This window comes from Anoplophora glabripennis, unplaced genomic scaffold (genome assembly GCF_000390285.2).
Source record: "Anoplophora glabripennis isolate ALB-LARVAE unplaced genomic scaffold, Agla_2.0 scaffold739, whole genome shotgun sequence".
In the NCBI taxonomy this organism is placed as follows: Eukaryota; Metazoa; Arthropoda; class Insecta; order Coleoptera; family Cerambycidae; genus Anoplophora; species Anoplophora glabripennis.
Genome location: NW_019416833.1, coordinates 11,484 through 33,910, shown reverse-complemented (window position 1 = coordinate 33,910; position 22,427 = coordinate 11,484). Strand labels below are relative to the sequence as shown.

The 22,427-nt window shown below is 32.2% G+C and overlaps 1 protein-coding gene across 1 annotated transcript; it reads left to right on the top strand.

Moving 5' to 3' along the window:
• The first annotated feature begins 1,386 nt into the window (after positions 1–1,386).
• LOC108905672 lies at positions 1,387–19,569 on the top strand. The gene is made up of 5 exons (XM_023455528.1): positions 1,387–1,459; positions 1,513–2,277; positions 2,333–2,722; positions 18,278–18,585; positions 19,441–19,569. The coding sequence occupies exons 1-5, from the start codon at positions 1,408–1,410 to the stop codon at positions 19,567–19,569; spliced, it is 1,644 nt and encodes a 547-aa protein (XP_023311296.1). The 5' UTR covers positions 1,387–1,407.
• Positions 19,570–22,427: the final 2,858 nt, after the last annotated feature.

Here is a 22,427-nt window from a genome sequence, read left to right as displayed (position 1 = left end):
TTCAATAAAGATGTTAAATGGCCTGCTAGATCTCCGGGTCTCACTCCTATAGATTCATTTCTTTGACCTTACCTAAAAGATATTTATTTTAAAAACACAATAAGAGTAGAATGTCGGAGATTAAATGAAGAAACAATAGAATGTGTTTGTAGAGAGGCAGTGATAAACAGAATACTGTGTTTGGAAGCAAATGGAGCTCATTTTAAACATTTGAAATAAGCATTGTTTTAAATTGTTACTCGTATATTATTATCGTATTATAAATAAAATGTGTTACTTTAGAAAACATAATAACTTGTTTCCGCAGCTGGTATCATTTTTCAGAATAAAGCTACGAAAAGTAGGGTTATTCTTTTTTGCTGTTTTTCTAGCAATATTTCTGATGAAACTATAGACTTCCTTACACTGCTGAACGCAGAAAAAAAATATCTTTCAGAATTGATCAAAAAATATATAGTGTGCCATTTGAATAAAAACAGTTGACTATAGCAATTTTGACATATGTTACTATGGAGACGATCTAATAATGTCATTTGATAGAGTTTGTAGGGCGATTTAAAAATATATAGGGTTTGTCATAGGTATTTGTTAAAATAAAAGAGATACAGGGCCGCGAATACTAAACTGAATCACTCGGTATATAAAAATAATATTTTTGATTAATATGATAGGTCAATTAATTTCTTATGCTGATGATAGGGCAATTATTTTTTCTGGTGACCCCTGGCAAGATATTCAAATCATATAGAACTGGCTCAATAATATAGTTTGTTAAGTTTAAATATTGATAAAACGAAATTTATATCATTTAGTCCAACATCTAATATGCAGCAAAATACTAAATAAAGAAGGAACTCTGAATACATTAGTAAAAATATTATTCAAAGAAGAAAGGCGATATTCTACGGAAATATTATATATGGAAAGTGGTTTGTTTGAAATCATATCAATGCTTGTTAAAAGTTATGGCATGGAATATTAAAGTTACAAAAAAAGAACTGATATGATATGTAAAAAATAACCATATGGCTTTTAAATTGATATATTTTCTAATTATAATTAAATCTTAAAATTAATATAAGGCCTTAAGAAATTTGATTGAATGGATTGGATCATAGAAAAACGTCAGTATATTCTGCAAAAAGTAACGAAGGTAAGGTAATGAAGCAATTATATCAAATTCGTAGTTTATAGAACTTTTAACTTAAAAAATATTTTCATTGAGACGTTTGTACAATGCTTAATAACATATTTTAGGAGGAATTGCTTATCAAATGCTTGGAGACAGAAATTATTATTATTTTTTTTGGTAACATTAGGTTATCAAGTGCTCAAAAGATCACTCATTTTGTATCAATATAAATATGTTTCATATAGATCGCAATTTATAAAAACATTTACTTAGTAATGGACTTACATTCTAGCACCAAATTATTACTAACTGCGATATTTATTCGAGGTATGTTTAGCACACATTTAAGTTTTGTTATAATTATACAAAGAAAATTGTAGGAACGTGTTCTGCAGATATTCCTGGTTGGCGACCAAACTACTTAGACACTTTTAGATTTATTCCTGTACCGGGAGACTGTTACCAGTTATACCATCGCAATGATTTGATATCGTCTTGCAGGAGAGAAGCGAACTTTGAAAATCAATCCTGCATCGAATGGGTGTCAGGCGATCACGAATGTATCGGGCTTGTAACACCCACAAATGAGACGGTAATGTTTCGATGCACCTCCCATATCAGATTTGATAAGTGTTTCGAAGTATACGACACCAACCAAAATGTAAGCATCGTATGCCAGGAATCAGTTGAAGGTCATGGGGTGGGTATCACAACGCCAGATAATTTTACCATCATATTCTACGATTCCTTCTGCAGAACTGCTGCTAATGCTATAGAAAGACAAGTCTACGTTGACTTCGTAAACCATTTTTCGTTAGACGCAGAAGCCAGAAGCTGCTACAAGGTATATAACTCAACAGAAGTGGTAACTCCCTATAACTGTTTAAGTAAAACTATTCACAACAGTTGTGTGTTTGGTATGACGGGAGGATGTACTGCACTAATGACTCAAAACAATGAGGTGTTAGTATTAGACTGTCCTGATCAAAGTCAGAAGCCTAGCCAGAAGAACTGTTTTTATTTACACACTCCAGATAATCAAATACACACCGTTTGCCAAAAGAAAGTGGAGGAAAGGTGTATAGGAGTAGTTACACCAAGTAATTTGACTGTTTTGTTCGAATGTTTCTTCTGTTCAGAATCTAGTGAGTATTGAAGCATTTTCCTAACTGTTAACATGACTTATGTTATTATTTTTAGTGGAATATGTTTACTACAATTATGAAAGGCAAAAGAAGTTCCGATGGTTTGTTAAAAGTTACCTTGAGAATGAATATATAGGAAAAAATTCTGCTTTACTCAATCTTAAATATGAAGTATTCAATAATAATTTAGATTCATCCAGTAGTTTGGACACTTACTCTTACTGGGTACCAAAAACTAGTTGTCTTGGTATTACCTTAGAAAGCAACGAGACCATTCTGTTGGAGTGTATGGTTCTGAAGGAAAAACAAGAACAGCCTGGATGCTTCCAATTGATCACAGCAGAAAATGAAAAGCAATCTGTGTGCACAGAAATATTGAATGAGGCTTGTGTTGGACTAACGACTCCTAAAAATTTGTCTGTAGCTCTAGCCTGCTATAACACAGGTAAATACATTCGATGCGATGGTGCAAAAGTGCATTTTTCTCCAACCGTCACAAAACTATGACATTTTTTACTGTCAGAAGTCTCTAAGATTGACATTTTCTTTACTGAGAAAAAAATGGCATCTTAGCAACAAAAGTATTCACTTTTAACCCTAGGAGCTAAAGTTGACACCATTACCATTACCCTCATTCTTGGAACAATTCTCAAAGCAATCCAATACAATCAACTTTCAGTATTCTTTTCGCAATATTTTCTTTATTCAAAAGTGAGTCTTCAATGTAGCCTTCCGGCACAGTGTTCGATCTTCATCCTCCGTATCTTTTAAGACAAGTGAGGTCACCACCGCTCTCAACTAAAAGGGTAGCAGACGTTCGTCGTAATGTGTGTTCAATGTACTATTTGTCCAGCTTCAAAAATGTTGTCGCTTCTTGCGAGACGGCACTGATTTTGTGACTACCATTCGATGACACTAATATTCTGAAAAATAATCGACGTTCTACCAATCCGGCTGGACGTAAAGCAACATAATTTCGATAAAAACTTAAATAAATTGTTTCCCAGGACAGTAAAAGAACATGGTCTCTTGGCTTTGGTATTGGGATTTTTTATAATTAAGGCGGATTTCACATCTTCAACATTATCAATTGTTAAATTGACTAATTCATCAGAACGGCATGCGCCTGCAACCTCCAATATTAGGACGACCTATAAAGAAGCTCTTTCAAAATTTAATTCTTTTATTTTTAAAGCGTTTACATTCGTCGTCAAATATAAATTGTCAGATGCACTATTAAAAAAGCAATCAACTTGCTCCTTTGTAAATACTCGCGATTTTTTCCGTACATATCCCTCATTTTGTGTCTTAATAAAAGCACGTAACTTTGATTATTTGCTTATATCAATCCCCATCTTTATATCCAACGTTGACCGCAACATTGAATATTGTGAACAAAGCGTTGACGGCTTCATTTTATTTGCTAAGTTTGTGAAATACACCATCAATAATGTTTTTTCTTTGCCCCAATCCATAAAACGTTGGTAGACACATTCATAAATTTCTCGAGATTTCTTTAGGAGAAGGTTCCAAGAAACATCTTCCGCACATTCCAGTATCCCCTCGGATACATCTAAATCTTCATTAGATTCCATTCTTACAGAGTTTTTAGCAAACTGAACCACAAATAATCACAAATGAACTCAAATATGGCGACTAATGTTTGACAAAGTATCCATGACTACATTGATATATCCTACTTACCTACTTTGCTTTATTATCCAAATTTGGTTTGAATAATTTCAAAGCACAAATTAATAATTAAATGGAGGATTTCGGTAGGAGCAAAAATGGCATGTTTTATTCAGATTAAAAGTGTCTTTTTTGTCTCGCAATTTTGCATCCACTCGGCTACACTACGTTTCTCCTCGTAAATACAAAATTTGCTCGCCACAAAAGTAACACTTAATCCTATTTATTCAAAAGTACCTACACAAAAATTCACTACATGGCTTTTAGTAATTTTTTGTCTATGGAATAATAGTAGTAGCACATAACCTGTTTATATTTCTAGTTGAAAATTATAGAATCGATGTCAACAGACCGGAATGGCTATTTATTCTTCATACACTCAAAGATTTCGTAAATAATAGATACGCATTTCATATTGGTGATTATTTTGATGCATTTAGAGAAACCGAAAATAACAAACGGGAAACTAAAAAATATCAAGTACAAAAACTAAAGGATCAGCCAAACTGTATAGGGATACTAACAGAAACTGAAAAAATAGTACTGAGTTGTACTGATGGGAAAATCGAACAAAATGGTTGTTTTAATGTGACTAATCTAGAACATGAATCAAATAATGAAGTGTTAGAAGAAAAGGTAAATAAACTATTTATGAAAAAAAAATAAATTCTTGGACTCACAGTATATTTTTAGGTCAAAAGCGTGTGTGTAAAAGTTTTGAATTCACAATGCGTTGGGGTTATAACGCCAGATAACTGGATTTTGCCATATTCCTGTGCTCCTCCTGTCGCCTATGTTAGTCGTGGAGGGGCAGCAGTGGTAACCTCTGGATACATTTCTAATAGCATACCTCCAAAACTACCTATTAGGCTGAGAAGAAGTTAACAATAAAAAAAATATATTTACCTAATTATTTTTTCACAATAATTTGATAATAAAACTGATAGTATTTCAACTGATAGTAACTGATAGTATTTCATCGACGTTGGTTAACAATAAAAGACCGTACAGACTATTCCAAGATTGTAAATGCCAACATTTAAACCTGAAAACAATATAATTTCCTTATTTGACTACAAGAATATGTGTCCCATACTTAATGAAACACCCTTTATAGAAGCCGTAGTAAAATATCAATTACTACATCCTAACTAGAATTTAATCCCGAAACTAATATACAGGGTGTTTCAGACACCTCTTCTGAAATCTAGAGTATACAGGGTGATTCAGAACTTATCAAAAAAAAAATCTGGATGTACAGAGGACCCTTACAAATACAAATTTCTAAAGAAAAAATCAAAAAGGGCAGTTCGAAAATGATTTTAAAAATATATTTCTGCACGGCACTGGTAAGTGGTCCACTGTAAAACCTGACCTCGCACAATGCGACCGGCATGGCGGTGTGATAAAAAACAGACAAAAAACTTTCGCAAGGAAAGAAATAAATAGAATTTTATAGCACCTATTTTATATCGGCAAATTCAACTGCTTTTGCCTTTATTGTTATTATTATTTAATAAAATTAATTTGTGTTTTTAAATAATAAAATCATTCAATTATACCCGATGTTACAACAACAATTGTTCAAAATTTTATCCACCAACATGTAAACACATTTGGGTCCGTCTTACTCAGTTTCCACGAATTAACACAGATGCTGTCTTGTTTCAGTATAACACAAATGCTTCACCATAATACAAATGTTATCTTGCTTCATCATAAATTAAAACGATATCCATCAACTCCGAGTTACTATACACGCAAACCATTTTTGACGCTAACTACTAAAAAGTATTGTAAACACTACATATAACAAGTAAACACTATCGCAACGACGCAAAATCGGATTTCAGTATTCGGAGTCGCTGAGGCCACGTGCCTCTCCACGCGTATTTCGAATGACGCTAGAGACTATAGCTGTCCAGCTATGTAGTGATTGAATGTACTATAACTTCAATAATTTTTTTCTCGGAAACTATAAGGATTTTACAAAAAATTTTTTTTATGATATTGACTCCATTTCTCATGCCGCATCTATTTCCAAATTTTTTTGGATAAGTTGTGAATCACCCTGTACAATAAAATGAAAAATACTTAAATACAATACCTTCTAATAGTGAATGGAGTATGTCGGATCGACTGGAGTATTTTGAACTTCCGGCTCTCACCGGAAATGGCCTGTTCAGACCAGAAATCAGTTTTTTTCAATGGAATGGCATATGTACTTTTTCTTATTGATCTCAATTCTACGCCGAAAACTAATAAACTTTTGTAAAAAAAATTTTTCTAAATCGTCGTTTTCCACCCCAAAATGCCTTTCGAAATGTAAGTGTTCCCCTGAGAAGTGACAAAAAAATTAAACGCAGTGCTGTACTACCAGGTAACCGAAATATGCACATTAGCGACGTTGTCTCCATTGTAAAAATTTATTAAATTAATGGCTCCCGACTTTATCTGCAAGTGCAACTTTCGATGTCGAAGTTGCGCAGTTAAACCACAAAGTATAAAATAATTATAATATAAAATGAGCCAATATGTAGTTTCAGCAGGGCCACCCCCTCACAATTCTGGAATTTTCTTATTTAAATCAAAAACAAATGGGTCGGCATATGTGGACCAATAAAATGACCTGCAAGAGCACCAGATCTAACGCCGTTAGATTATTTTCTATGGGAATATTTGAAGGATAGAGTATACTAGACGCCTCCTGCGGATTTGGAAGATTAAAAAAATATAATTCGAAATGAGTGTAGAGCTCTTAATGCAGAATTATTAAAAAGTGTTACCCCTTTTGAATCGAGCCGAGTGTTGCATTGAATCAAATGGGCATTTTGAACATTTTCTTTATTATCTTTTCTGACGCTCTAGGTTAGTCTTTGGTGTCAAGATCTAAAAAGAAACAAAGAATATAAATTCTATTTGTAGTGTGCTGTCTCTTTCAAACACTCTTACCAAATAATAATAAAATAAATTACGTAGAAATTAAGCAAAAAATTGGTACAATTTTATAACAATGTATTCAAAACTCACCCTAAGTCAACAGTATAATAACGTGACGTGAACGTGAAAATCAGACTGAGGCAGCGGCTCGCGCATGTCTCGGTTGACCCGCTTGGTATCCCATTGAAGTGCGGTTCTCTCTGAGAGCCCTACATATGACAACATAGAGCTAGCCTGACAAGAAACGCTCAGCCTTAAATTTTAATGTACCTGCTTCACTTTATTTTATTTATTTTAGTTTTTAGCTTACGAGAAGGTGTTTATAATTTAAAGTGGTATTTAGTGAAGTACTTTATAAAGTTATTCATTTCAGTGTTTAATGAGGTATGACGTGTATCTGTATCTTGATTGTTCTGTATCTTGATTGTTAAATTTATGTGTATTTATGTGTTAATATTACGAAAAAAAATATGTATACGAATTAAGAAAATTAGGATTTACAGCAAAACCAATGTCCGGAATTTTATAAATCAAACTTATAACGTGTTTTAAAAGGTCAAAGGTACCCTCCAAGCGCCATTCAAAATTGCACCCTGTATAATAACAAAATGACATACGACAATTTGAAATAATCAAATGCCAAAACAATTAAGATAATGTTTAGTTGTTGTTTTGAATATAAAAGAGAAAAATAGTGACCTACGACTAATAATATATCCTATCAAATATATACTGCAATTAGGAATATCAAATTCATAAATAATCACTTGTCTCACATATATAAGTACAGTGTAAGTGTAAGTATAAGTAAGTGTATAGTGGTACTACGAGTATAACCATGTTTTCAAATAAAAATATAACTATACTACTTATAACTTATTTGTTATCAGTTAAATGTTTTTGTGGTAAGTTTGTTTCAAGCACATACATATACGTGTGGTTATCAATTTTACAAAAATATAAAATAAATACTTTAAAATTCTTGGTATAGAGATATATCTGCTTACTAAAATTAAAAATAGAACAAGTCGAATGACACATGTAACATATTTTTGCTGAAAAGTATTCTTCGGGGATTCAGTTCTATTCGCAGATGAAAAAAAAAAAAAATTGGTAACCTTTGGAAGTTAAAAAAAAATCATTATGTGCACCAGTAAAGTACCATTCTCATGTCAGACACGGTTAAATGCCATTATAAAAAGTTTTTCAAAATGAAAAACAAAATTGGATAAGTGTTTATATTTTCAATGTCTTAACCTACCTTGATTCTTTGCTTGATTTTAAAATTTTCAATTTTGCCCTTTCTATATGATATACTAAACAATATTATTTAGAAATGTTTCTTAGAATTAAAAACTGAGTTTGCAAAATTTTAATATCCTACCTGTATACAGGGTGATCCATTAACAGTATCGAGCGGCTGTATATACAAAACAAGACGTGCTACGATTATGGGGTAAAAAATCTATTAACAAATATAACCAAAATAAATTTATTTAAAATATTTTCAAGTTTGTAACTTCACCGCTAGGAGGCGCAACTGCTATAGTGTTACAGAAAATTGTCGGTTTTTCGAAATTTCGCTTATATAACCGAAGTTGCAAATACATTTTTTAGATACACTGTTAAACCCTTCACAAGTTTTTCGTGAACTTTTTTTTTTCTTATTACCATAGTAACGTCAGTATGAAGGACGCTAACAAATTCACAAACTGGAGGTCGATATCTTTTTTCTTTTTCAAGTTATTGCTAAAATAGGGAGGTTGTGCTAGAACATCCTCCTTTATTTAGTTCTCTAAATAACATTGACATAATCCAAGCCAAAATTAAATTATAGAACTATACCAATCTTATCCTTAAAAAGAATTATTGGTTTATTTTGAAAATTTTTTGATAACTGCAATGTTTAATTTTTTTATTAATTACAAATATCTGAGTAGTTATAAAGATTATTGTTTCCATAACGAGACATGCACAAAATTAGTGTTATTTGTGTTGGAAAAGTACTTGTGAACAAGAAAAATGCCTTTTAAGAATGTGGAAGCGTATGATATGTTGGACGTTTATTTTCAATGTTTGAAAAATGCCGTTATAGCTTCAAGAGAATACGCTTTGCGATACCCTCGTAGGATACGCTACTCCAGAGAAGTATTTCAGCGTTTATCCAGACGCCACTACTTCTGTGAGAAGACACCGCCGTGCAAGAACGGAAGATAATATTATTAATATGTTGGCTTGTGTCCATGTAAATCCCCAAATAAGTCTAAGGGAATTAGTTTGAGAACTGGGAATTTCATATGGAACACAAGTACTTTTCTCACAGTTTGACATAATTTTTTATTTGTCTATTTTCATAGGACAATGCCTCCTTCGTTATGGAAGCAATAATCTTTATAACTACTCAGATATTTGGAATTAATAAAAAAAAATTAAATATTGCAGTTATCAAAAATAAAGGAGGATGTTCTAGCACAACTTCACTATTTTAGCAATAACTTGAAAACGAAAAAAGATATCGATCTCCGGTTTGTGTATTTATTTTCCATAATGAATGGTATATCAAGCCATGAAAAAAAAACCTATATCGTTGCATTCATTTTTTTTAGTAAACGGATGCAATTACAAAACTTTTCTCATTAGCGTCGTCTACCGTTGTGCAGGAAAATAATATTTTTATTCCTATATGATAAACATAAATCTTATTCTTTAAAATGAGCCATCGTTTATTGAAATTGATTAAGGCATTTAGAAGTTATGACAATTTAAACATTTCAAGATAGCGTCCTTCATACTGACGTTGCTATGGTAATAACAAAAAAAAAAGTTCAGACAAAACTTGTGAAGGGTTTAACAGTGTATCTAAAAAATGTATTTTCAACTTAGGTTATATATGCGAAGTTTCGAAAAACCGACAATTTTCTGTAACACTATAGCAGTTGCGCCCCCTAGCGGTGAAGTTACAAACTTGAAAATATTTTAACACAATTTATTTTGGTCGTATTTGTTAATACATTTTTTACCCTATAATCGTAGCACGTCTAGTTTCCTATATACACCCGCTCGACACCGTTAATAGATCACCCTGTATTTAATATTTATGTTGTTTTGTTCGTTACTCCTGTTATTGTTATGCAGTTAAAGTCAAATCGTATTAAAAATAAGAAATATTAAATTAATTTATAGAAAAAATTCTAATGTTTCACACGGCTATTCGACTTTTTTATTAAAATTTATATACAGGGTGTCCGGAAAGGTCATGTCAAAAATGAAGGGGTGTTCAGGGGAGCTCAAAATAGTTGTAGTACTTCATAAAAAAAATTTTCCCGTCGGGCTTTGTTGTGTAGCTATTCGCCTTCAAAGAAGAAAGTTTGAAAACCAAATTTCAATTATAACTTCGTTATAAGTCGTTACCTTGACAACAATGTAATTTGGACAATTAAAGTAACTCATGGTAATGTTCATTTCCAAGTTTAAACTGATATTCAATATGTATGGATTATACAGAAGCAGACAAAATTATTTATTTTTTATACATCTTTGTCAGTGTTGCAAACTGCAAATAAAAATATCACACATTTATATTCCTCATAAAATGACATTCTAATTTTTGACAGTAACATGTCGTCAGTGAATTTAATTCTCTTATCGAATTGGCATGTAAAAATTACACAGAAAGCATTAAAAAACCTAGTTTAACCTTGCCTAACTTAATAAATTTAGAGCAATTTTCCTCAAAAATGCTCGTGATAGATCTTTTAGGAAATCTCTAAAGAAAAGATTTAAAAAATCCATTTTGGACAGTTTTTATAGGATTTAGGCATATTTGGGACTACTAACTACAAAAGGCCTCAGTGTGCGACGTCAGGAGTCGAGCAACCCTCGACCTAGAAATTTTGCCGAACCACCACTTTGTCGTGGGGTAGGGATCTGTTATTTGCGTAACATTGTTCAGACAAGGGACGAACGGTTTTACATCCTCTCCGATGAATGGTATGTCTTCCTGTACAAACCTTGCGTAAACTATAGCTTCTGTAAATACACCTACATACAGGCCAACAGTAGATGGACGAGCATCGTGAGTCTTCCCTGGATGATACCCATCCAAGTACCAACCGCGATTAGCATTGCTTGACTTTTCATATCAATGACATGACTTCCAAGACGCTAGGCCGCCCAGTTGCTAATCTTGCTTATAACCGCACTATAATAATTATTATTATAGGGTTCTAATTCATTTATGATCAAGAATTTGGTTTTTAATTTCCTGCAAACGCCAAAAACTACGTATGCAAGCCATAAATTTACTATCATCAGCTATTTTTTAGATAGATCTCCAGAAATCCGAGAAGAATCATCAGAGACATTATTAGACAGGTTTTGTCTTTCTGATTATGATAAAGAGCTCTTCAAACGGAAACTACTTTTCTAACGGAAGTAGATATTTAGTAACCCATTGGACAGGGACATCTTCTGTTTATTATACACGTATACTTAATAATTACAACGATTGTTTAGGACTCGTATTAGATGATAACGAAACTGTAGTGCTACAATGTCCAGGAAAACGACCAAATCGACCTGGCTGTTTTGATGTCTTCAATTCAAAATCCAAGTCACACTACAACACTACAGCATCTAAAAGGGTTTGTATATTTTTTTATCATCATAAGTATCACAGCCTTGTCAACCATTGCACTGAATCTATCATTTTTAACGCGGCACCAAACTGAGTATCCAGGTATCTTGCATCAGTTTATACAGCATGATCATGAGTCGAATGATATGTTTTTCTGGATCCAGTTTTGGTTGCCCGCAAAGAACCTGTCTTCTGTTGACTGTTTCATTATCCACGACATTCTTTTGCCACGTGCAAAGTCTGCATTCAAGATATGCGATATGCAGACCAATTGGCATATCATTATGTAATAGCAACAGTTCTTTGGTCATCTTCCTTGATGGTTGTTTGATAAAGAGCTTACCATGTTGGTGCGTCTTATACTGCTTATTGACACATCATTTACTGCTCCCTCCTTCACCGTACTGCCTTTTAAAAAACATCTGGGCCGTTCTCATACGTACTTGCTCTTAATTAGAATTTTGATTACAAGTTATTTATATTTACATTAAGTTATTTTGTGAAAAATGATCACATAAACGTAGGTCGAAATATGCTTCGTTTCCGAGATACAGTCTTCAAATTTTAATATTTTATTTATTTTTATTAATTATTTCAGAGTTTTAGAGATATTGACTCGAAATATGATGGTTGTATTTTATTTAGAAATATTGACAGCAATCTACTAGATCAATAGAAATTAAAAATACACAACTTCCCATAAAATATGACTTATTTTTTTTCCTCAAAAACGGTGCATCCTACGAGAAAAATTGAAGGGACCAATTTCATTCAGAATTGATGGCGAATTTCCAAAAAAATATCAAAACGGGAAAAAGTCAGTGGTGTATCAATTTTTTTTTATTAAAGAAGGTTGTGGCATTATCGCGCGAACGCCACTGGTGCAGGTAGAAATATTCGGATCACCCTAAAAAATGCACATTTATCCCTCCAAAGCGTTTTCCAAATTTCGAGTAAATATCTTTAAAACTTTAAAACTATGAAATAATTAATAAAAATAAATAAAAAATTAAAAATTAAACACTGTATCTCGCAAAGGAAGCATATTACGACCTACATTTATATGAACTTTTTTTCACAAAATATTTTCGGTAACCACCCCTCCTTATTTACAAACACCCTGTATAATGCCTCGAATCTGTTTGAAAGCATGTAGGGATTGTAGGGTCCTGGAAAAGTTAATGGTTAATCTTTCCTTATCTCACCATTCTGTCAATTTTCAGAAGTTTATGTGTTTGTTCCCTTGTTGCATAATACCTACGTTTCAGAGTTTTGCAACAAACCTCATCGCTTCCTTTCTAGACAATGATCGTTGACCTTAGGCAATGATCAAAAAGGCACTTAAAAGTACCTACCTCTCTGTATTCCTTTAAACTGAATATCTTAGAAAATACTGTCATCAATTCGGTCGAATTTTGTGGAAGATAGGACCTAAAAAATTATTTTCAACGCCCTGTAACTTTAAAACGGAAAAAGATACGCTCATGGTTCATAGGAATAAATTGTAATATTTTTTGAAATTCTATCAGGCTCTTATGCTCTAGTTTTATATTATAGGCCAGGAAATATAGAGTTGGACGCGACTTTTTGTTTCGGCAAGCTGAATTTATCACTGTAGATGCTAAATATTATGTACAATAACATATTAGTTTCCACAGTCATAAAAATGGGTGGTTAATTGTATAATTTTCACGTAAATTCACGTTTTTCGCTTACAACTTTTTTCCATTCATTTCCACGAGAAGACAGTAAAGTACTTTTTTTCGTCTTCAAAAGACCTACAAAACTAGCCCTCGAGCGTCAAAAAATATTGATTAGATCAAAAGAAGAAGTTTATTTATGACTTTTGAATTAAACATTTATAAACTGCATTATTATTATCAGAACGTTTTGGCATCACATCCTCTCATTCCTTACCACTGTCTAATAACTCACACGAAATCTGGAATCGGTAAGTTGGTAAATTTTATTTTACAGTCTGTAACTCCGTTGTTTTTCAACGAATCTTGACGATTTTTTTTAACATAAAGTTCTTTTCATAAACTTTCCGAATATGTAATAATAATAACTATATCACGCTCGTGCGTCGTATTTTGCAACTAAGGCTAAAAAATAAAAAAAAATCCAGGTTGCAAATTTAAAATTAAAAAAAAGAAAATAATAGATTTCAATGTATTATTATGAAATCTACTATGAAAAAAATCAGTGCGATTGTGGAAGATCCTCGGGATCGTCCAGACCAATAATTAACTAATTATTAGTTAATTTGTTTATAAGGCCATAACTTGTAAACTATTCAATTTATCGATTCCAGATTTAGTGTGAGTTATTAGACAATGGTAATGCCAAAACGTTCTGGTAATAACGCAGCTTATAAATGGTTTCAAAAGTCATAAACTAACTTCTTCTCTTTATAACTTTTGATATAACCAATATTTTTTGACGCTCGAGGGCTAGTTTTGTAGGTCTTTCGAAGACGAAAAAAAAGTACCTTACTGTTTTCTCGTGGAAATGAACGGAAAAAGTTATAAGCGAAAAACTTGAATTTACGTAAAAATTATACAATTAACCACCCTGTAAACAATCTCCCCCCATTTTTATGACTATGGAAACTAATATGTTATTGTACATAATATTTAGCATCGATAGTGATAAATTCAGCTTGCCGAAACAAAAAGTCGCGAAATGGTAATTTCCCAGCTTATTTTCCTGGCCTAATTATTATTTTTATTCAACTTATAACGTTCCTTACATTATTAATCTGAAAATGTTGATAAAAAACCTTATCCAATAATCGATCTGTTGTCGTGATTTGGCAATTCCTTGACATGATCAGAAAAATCAGAAGCAAAGATCTGATTTTTTCTCCTGGGAAGCTACCTGAAAAACAACTCCTTTCTTCAAAGAAAAAACTCACTGACGAAGAAAATGTCTCCTATATTTTATGATAAACATGTTTAATAGAAAGAACTATCTTCTCTGGACACTAAACACGGGAAAATCCATAAACAAACACATAATCGAGTATCTGTGATTTCTTATCAAGGGTCAATGTAAATTGCAAACAAAAATGTCACCAATTATAGGCCTGATATGCTTACATTCTAATTTTTGACAATAACATTTCGTCAGTGAATTTTATTCTTTTGCCGAATCTAAGTGTATCGTTATATTGCAAAAATGTTTAAAAATAGAACTGTCATAATATTCTCGTCTGTGGTGTTTATTGCATGTATTTTAATTATTTATTTATTGGTAATCCTAGGCACTTTTGGTAAGTTTGTGGCAATATTACTATCAGTTCAATAAAACATAAAATTAAGAAGTTAACTAATTCACATGAAATTACGACCAACTTCAAAAATTGCAAGTAAATCGTGTAATTGTATATCTACGTACAAGGCATTTTAAAATGTACAAAAGCATCCCCAAAATTGCTGAAAATACATGGGTATTATCAAACTAAAAACTACTGTTTTACCATTAGCTGTTTTAAATTTAAATGAAAATAATTTTTTTATAAAACTGTTGGCCTGTATGTTTTACGTAAAAAGTGTTTATCAACCTAATGCAAATAATATTATTATCTCAAATACATTTTATTTCTTCAATTCCACTATCATAATCATAATTTACGCAGAATTTTTTCGAACAAGATATGGAAATTTGTTCAATATAAAAAACATTATAAGGGCTTGTAAAATTATTTGTAATTATTACATTACATTTATTACTTTATGTACCTTAACCTGTGAACGTCGATTGAATCACAGCTACAATAAACTGCGACCATAAGATATCTGACGCTGTAGACTGCCACGTTTTATTTATGTAATTTCTCCAGTTGCATGAGGCTGAAGTTCTTTGCTTCTAAGTGCGAATTATTTATTATTTTATCCACAATCACCTTATAATCGCACTTTTATCCGCACATATGAACCGTCTAAAGTGATACTTTATCCACTAATAAATGTAATAAAGTAACTTTTTACTAATAGAATAATGAAAAAAATTATAAATCTATAATAAATCAAATATAATTTATTTACTTATTAACACTAACATTTACATTTATAGTAATAGACATTTCGTTTTTTGTTTTATCACATTTAATTAACTTCCTTTCCGTTAATAACAACCCTTGTAGCATTGTTGCCATCATTTTCGGAACGCATAACATCTGCCGAAGTTTGTGAAGAATTTGCATAAGTTATGGATGTCTCTTCTTGCAAGGAACAGCTATATTTTCCTTGGATTTTCCTTGCAATATCAAGTTTGTTAGATATAGACACCTCAACATAACTTTCTGCTATAGGGGAGCTTCTCCATCCACCATGCCATTTTGATGGCTGTAAGATCAGCACCTTTATTGGCCAATAGAATTGTGGATTTGCGATGTTCAGGAATGAAGCAAATACTGAGGGTACCTTCGCCAATGTGTTGATTCCAACAGGCCGAGAAGTATATTTTTGATTGATATATCTTTAAAAAAATCTGTCTTGTGTTAGGCGAATTGGGCACAGAGGAATATGTTTTCTGCATATTTCAACAGCATTCACGCAAAATCCTTTTTCTATAATTGTAAATTTTCTTGAAATGCCCGTCTTTGTGTCAGGTATTGACAAGTAGGTAACTGCCAACGTCCTGTACGTCACTAATTTTCAAATTTGTCAATTCGCAGCATCGACAGGCACCAGACACTCCCATTATTAGTGCAACTTAAAATAATTCAAAGTTCACTATATACCTAACAACATGTAATGTAATCATTAAATATTCTTTATCGGAAGCTCCAGTAAAAAATTCTTCAATATGTGCTCTTTCCAATAGTGCAACTCTTTTTGTTTTGTATCCTCTCGATACACTCTTCAAATAAACAGTAAACTTGTTATATTTTCCAATATCTATATTTTTTTAGACCTTTATAGTAGCCTTCACCATCGAATACTTCGACCACATATATGAAATTGCAAATTTAAAAAATACGCTAGCATGACTTCTTCATTTATTGTCATTACTCTCCGTTTTTCCCTCCATTCGTTAAATGACCCCGCAGGTTCCTTATGGAAAATGGCTTCCAGCCGATAGTTCTGAAAATTTGGATTTGAATAGTTCTCGAAGCTTATATAAAAAGTTGTCATAGGCATTAATTGTAAGCTGAGAAAATTATATTTTTCGAAATATAGTCGCCGAAAGGTAGGAGTTATAGTACTGCGAGGTATAAATTGAAGAAGACTCATTGTAAGGTCAAATGAAGAGAAGCCGTGCAATCTGTCCAAAACACATATTTTTTAGATTGTCGGGGTTACTGAATCCGAATCAGCCATCCATTCGGGTATATAGAATGCTATACAGGATATACAGTATACAGAAGGTGCTTAGGGAAAATGATGATGAATTTCAATTGAATGAACATATAGATGAACCAGGACTTCTAAAAGTACGAACTTTCTCAAGATTCCGATATGCTGCAAGACATCAAATATTCATTAGTTATGTCAACGTGGATGAAGACTTAGATAATAATTATGGTGGTGATCAAGATAATGGTCCAATCCTAGCATATTATTGCACGTGTTATTCAGGGGCGAAAGTAGTAGGAACTTGTGCTCATGTGGCCAGGGTTTTTTGGTTTCTAGGCTATGCCCGCCATCAACCACATGTGAACTACCCAGATGATTCACTATTAAATACTACAATGAATGCAAATAATGAATTGATAATTGAATTACTTAATTATAATTTATGTTATACCTTCTATTTCAGACAATATTATTTCTTATTTGAAAATGATTCAATATGTTACGATGTATAGTAAAGTCAAAAACATATGTATTATTCAACGATGTTTGATAGGTGTCTAGTACAATATTAATAAAGAATTAATTAAGCTAAGAGGCTTCTTTAATTTACACCTAGCGGTGCTATAACTCCTATCTTTCGACTATATCTCGGAAAATGTAATTTTCTCAACTTAGTGCCTATGATAACTTTTAACCAACCCTAAAAAAACAATCAAAACCAAAAGTTCAAAAACAACCCCCGAAAACCAATTTCCAAAAAGAAACCGGCGGGGCACTTGGCCAAAAACTTTTCCTAAAAATCCCCGGAATTCCCCGGCAAAAAAAGAAAAAATGGTTCCTGAACCGCCTCAAAAACAACCAACGGAAAAAAGGTAACCTCCTGCAATTTTAACAAAATCAAAAAAAAACAATGAATAAAAAAAAAAAAAAAAAAACGAACAATGCAAACAAGAAGGAAAAAAAAAACCAAAAACGTTGAATGAAGAACAAGAAAAAAAAACAAAGCCGGGGAATTTTTTTTATTAAATTCCAATAATTCTGACTCCACAAATATGATTGTGATGTGATTATAGTTAAAACGTTGTATTGTATTCAGGTTTTAATTGCCTTTTATCCACTACTACGTTCTGGCGTTTATACATTCTTGTGTGGATAAAATGCTACTTAAAACACTTTATAATAAACTAAATAAATAGCTATTGGCTTCTTCTCTTAAAGTGCGTGATTATTTACAGTGGCTTGAATATGACCGTCATTTTTTTTGGATTTCCTCTTTTAAAATGCTATAGAATGTAACTGCGGTATAATAATTATGTGGATGTACTTCATTTACGATCAAGAATGTCTGTTTTTAATTGTATTCCTTGTAAATGCCAAAGACTGTATTTATGCGAACCATAAATTTACTATTATCAGCTATTTTTTTTAGATAGATCTCCAGAAATCCGGGAAGAATCGTCCGTGTCATTATTAGATAGAATTTGCCTTTATGGTGATGATAAGGAGCTCTTCAGGTATGGAAACTACTTTTCTAGTGGCAGTGAATATCTAGTAATCGACTGGACAGGGACATATTCTCTTTATCATACACGTATACTGAATAATTATAACGATTGTTTAGGATTAGAATTAATTGGTAATGAAACTGTAGTGCTGCAATGTCCAGGAAAACGACCAGAACAACCTGGTTGCTTCGAGGTCTTCAATTCAATATCCGAGTCTCACGACACTGAAAAGGTTTGTAAACAAAAATATTGGGAAATGAATTATTATGCGCTGTTATTCATTTCGATGTATTCGCTGTTAAAGTAAATTATGTTAAATTATAGAATATGTATTTTCGATCATTTTATATACTGGTTACCAAATTTTTTGAAGGTGATGTTTACAGCAGGCAATTATCTGCAGTCGGCCTTAGAATGCCAGAGAAAAACATTACGTATGTACATAGAAGACAAGTATTTTTTAATCTCAAATCTTAAACTTCTTGTTTCTTCTCTCTTTACTTCAATATGTAGCGAATTTAGAAGAAATTAAAAAACATTTTTTCAGTAGAACCTTCAAATAATTAAAATTTTCAGTGGCTTTCCTGAAAATATCCATTTTTGGATTATGTTTATCACTACTGTTCTCTAAATTCCAAGGGCTTTTTCTCTCGGTTATATAGCAGTGTTAAGCATGAAAGATATAAAACCTATTGGTCTCAGAGATCCTTTACTTTTTCCTGTTCGATTTTGTCAGAATTGAAAAGTTATGATTAGTCTCCAGCCTTTGGGTACGTGTCCCTGATAATCTTGTAAGCCTGTAAATAAAAATGTCGGATTTCTTATGAAATATTACTGATCGCTGTAAATTACTTAACTGGGATGATATATCCAAAGTACATATTGCTCAGACTGTTGTGAAGAGCTCTTTTGATAGATCGTAGATTTCTTCAAATTTTTATTGTACCTATCATCATCTGTTCATTCAGTTCCTTCAAACTTTTATTTTAGCAAGGTCATCTGCTACGTATTTCTATTGTAAAATTTTATTTAAATTGTTGAACGTAACTACAGACGTAAATTTTAATAAGTATTGATCATTTTACAGGGAGGAAAGATTTGTATGGATGAGGATGGTCAAAAACTCATTACTCCTAATAATTCGACTATAGACTTTTTTCGCTGTGAATGTGCAATTGTCGTCAGTGCACCTGATGTTACACCACGAAGACTATAAAATCTGAAAAGATTGTAAAAGTTTAAATTGATTGTAAAGACAGACTAACAGTAATGCTATCTATTGAAAAATCCATGATGCGACAAATATCAAACTTTAATGGGAAATTGAAAAGTTTATTTGGGACAAAAGCAGAAGAATGGACTTTCACTTTTATAGTGATGTTGAATTGTCATTTTCCCTATATTTCAATAGTACTTAAAATAAAACTGCCCAATTATAGGTAAATATATATTTTTTTCAATACCTTGCACCTAAATTTTTCCGTTCTCTCTGGTACGGAAGTCAAACGCCGCCACTGGTTACACCCATTTTTAACTAATTTTAATTTCAAAAATTTATTTTAACAAAAAAATCAATATTTCCACTGATTTTATGATGGCCCCATCGTCTTTAGCGGATCAAAATACAGGGGTCTATCATACTCTGTTATCACATACGTATACTCCAAGATTATTAAAGAGAAATGAATCAGAGAATCACATTCACCAACAGTCAGACAGTTCTGATGTATATTCGTTAGAATATTATCATGACAAGCACTTATCACTGGTGTAGTTCTAGTTGGTATGTGGCTTCACACCGTACATTGTACAAATGTTAAGTCATGTTCTGCGTTGCTATCCATGTAAATGTTAAAGTCACTAACAATTACTATATCTTTATATCTACTTGCTATAAATTCAACATTAACTATTTTTGAATATATTTATGTCGCCAATAAATGAGTAAAATTGTTAAAATTCTCAATATTAAATAAACGTCTACTCAATAACTTCACTCTATGCTTTTGATGTGTTTAGTAATATCAATTATTTACAATGTACCCAATTTAAATCATATATAATACTATAAATAAATAAAAATCAACATGCACTTTTATGTTTGTCGCTATGGAACCTGTCTTCTGCTGTTTATTTCATTCCTCAAAAAATTCTTTTGTCTCATGTAAAGTTGGCATTGAAGCTATCCGTCATGTAGACCAGTTTGTACTTAATTATGTAATAGCAGCAGTTGTTGTTTAGTCCTCTTTCTTTATGGTTGTTTGATGAAGAGATTACCTTGTTGGTGCCCTTATGCTGGTTGCTGACACATCGTCTACTACTCCCAGTACAAGAAATTGAAGAAACCTTTGTTAACTAATTTGTCAGTTTTTTTGTTGCCCGAGCACCCATATTAGAATAAACATTTCTATACAAGTTTGGACATGACTTCGGATTTGAAATGCGTTCAAGAACGCATAACGATCAGTGAGAATATTAACCCGCTTATTCCTACAGGTTGTCCCATTATTTTCATGCATATAACATAAAAAGAGAAACAACTTTTTTTAATAATTGAATTTTTAAATTGCACGGGCCGTTTTCTTAAATATTATGTTACTCTCAATTAGATTTTTAATTATATAATGTCCCTAGTCTATTTGGGAGCATGTAGGATCCTGGAAAAGTTCATTCTGACACCTCCAACTATAAAGTGAATGTGGTCCTTATTGCTCCTTTTATTCCACCATTAGTATGATGGAATAAGATACAACAGCGGATCGTTACTGGAACTAGGCAAGATAGAAAGACCTGGTTGTTTGGTAGTAATAAGAATAAGAATAAGAACCACACCTATGACGGCCATCAACTTCCGTAGTTGTTTACTTTGTAGTTCTGGTGGTTCCAATCCTTCAAGCACTCTTCTTATGGCAAATTCCTGTCTCTATGACGAGGTTTTACCCTTTTTCGACCGTAAATATACGGAATGGATTAATCATTCTTTTCTACTGCAACTAATCACATTGTAGACCTCCATGAACGGTTTTTTTATCTAGTTTAGCCTTATAATTAGGCTCCACTGCTTTGACAGAGGGTCCTTCACGTAGCTTCCAGTTATTCCTTTCTGAATAGTAGATCCCTATTAGGCTCTTAACCACGCATAGTATATCGGCTGTGGCCTTCTCTTCCTCCTGGTTGAACGTACATACACTGAAAGAAATGCGTTTTATTCTTTATTATAATTCTATATACATTATAAGACCATTGTATACTATATGTGACAGTTAAACAGGTGAATATTGGATATAAAACGCGTATTGCTAGAGTAGTTGTATAGTGACTATAAACCTTATTCTTTATTAAATTATTGTATAACTAGTATACAACGTTTTTTATACCCTTTACGAAATAATAGCAATAACTGTTATTAAAGTGTTCCATATCGTTATTAGAACATCTAGTACTGGTTATAAGTTTTATAATAATAAATGTATTAAACTGTTGTATACTCTGTATGAGTTAAACACATATGACATTAAGTTTTCAAAAATTTTATTGGATAACTGTAATTACAAGCTAAGGTTCTAATGTAAACATACATAAAACATACTTTTAAGCATTAAAAATGATGACAAATCGCTCCCAAAACTGTCCAGTTTATTTTCTTAGCAACGATGCACCCGTATTTTCTTGTATTACATGAGAATTTGCACTATAACTCTTCCACCTTAAGAATGAAGCATCCCCAGAAAGGTTGAGCTTCTTTCCATATAATTTTATTTCCTCTGGTTGATTGACTTTATACCCATGCTCTTCTTTGTCACCGTTAACCTTCTGTTCCTCCATCTTATGTAAAACTTAACATCAGCGATTTCTAATAGGACCTACAAAATAATAATTTTTAAGATTTAGACAAGATTTACATTTGAAAAAACAAAACAATTACAAGCCATAAAACAGTTAGATACTTACATAATAATTTTCCATTTCACACAACGCGATATGATCATGTATCCCACAAAACATGTGCATATACTGTCCATTTTCATCAAACTAGACGTGTGTAAGTCGATGCACAGCGGACTGTCGGAAATT

Excerpts from the sequence above, each read along its gene's own strand:
- LOC108905672 (XM_023455528.1), top strand. The coding sequence starts at position 1,408 with ATGGACTTACATTCTAGCACCAAATTATTACTAACTGCGATATTTATT. Across the intron at positions 2,723-18,277 it reads TCTAGCCTGCTATAACACAG|ATAGATCTCCAGAAATCCGG; the intron begins GTAAATACATTC and ends TATTTTTTTTAG. Across the intron at positions 18,586-19,440 it reads AGTCTCACGACACTGAAAAG|GGAGGAAAGATTTGTATGGA; the intron begins GTTTGTAAACAA and ends ATCATTTTACAG.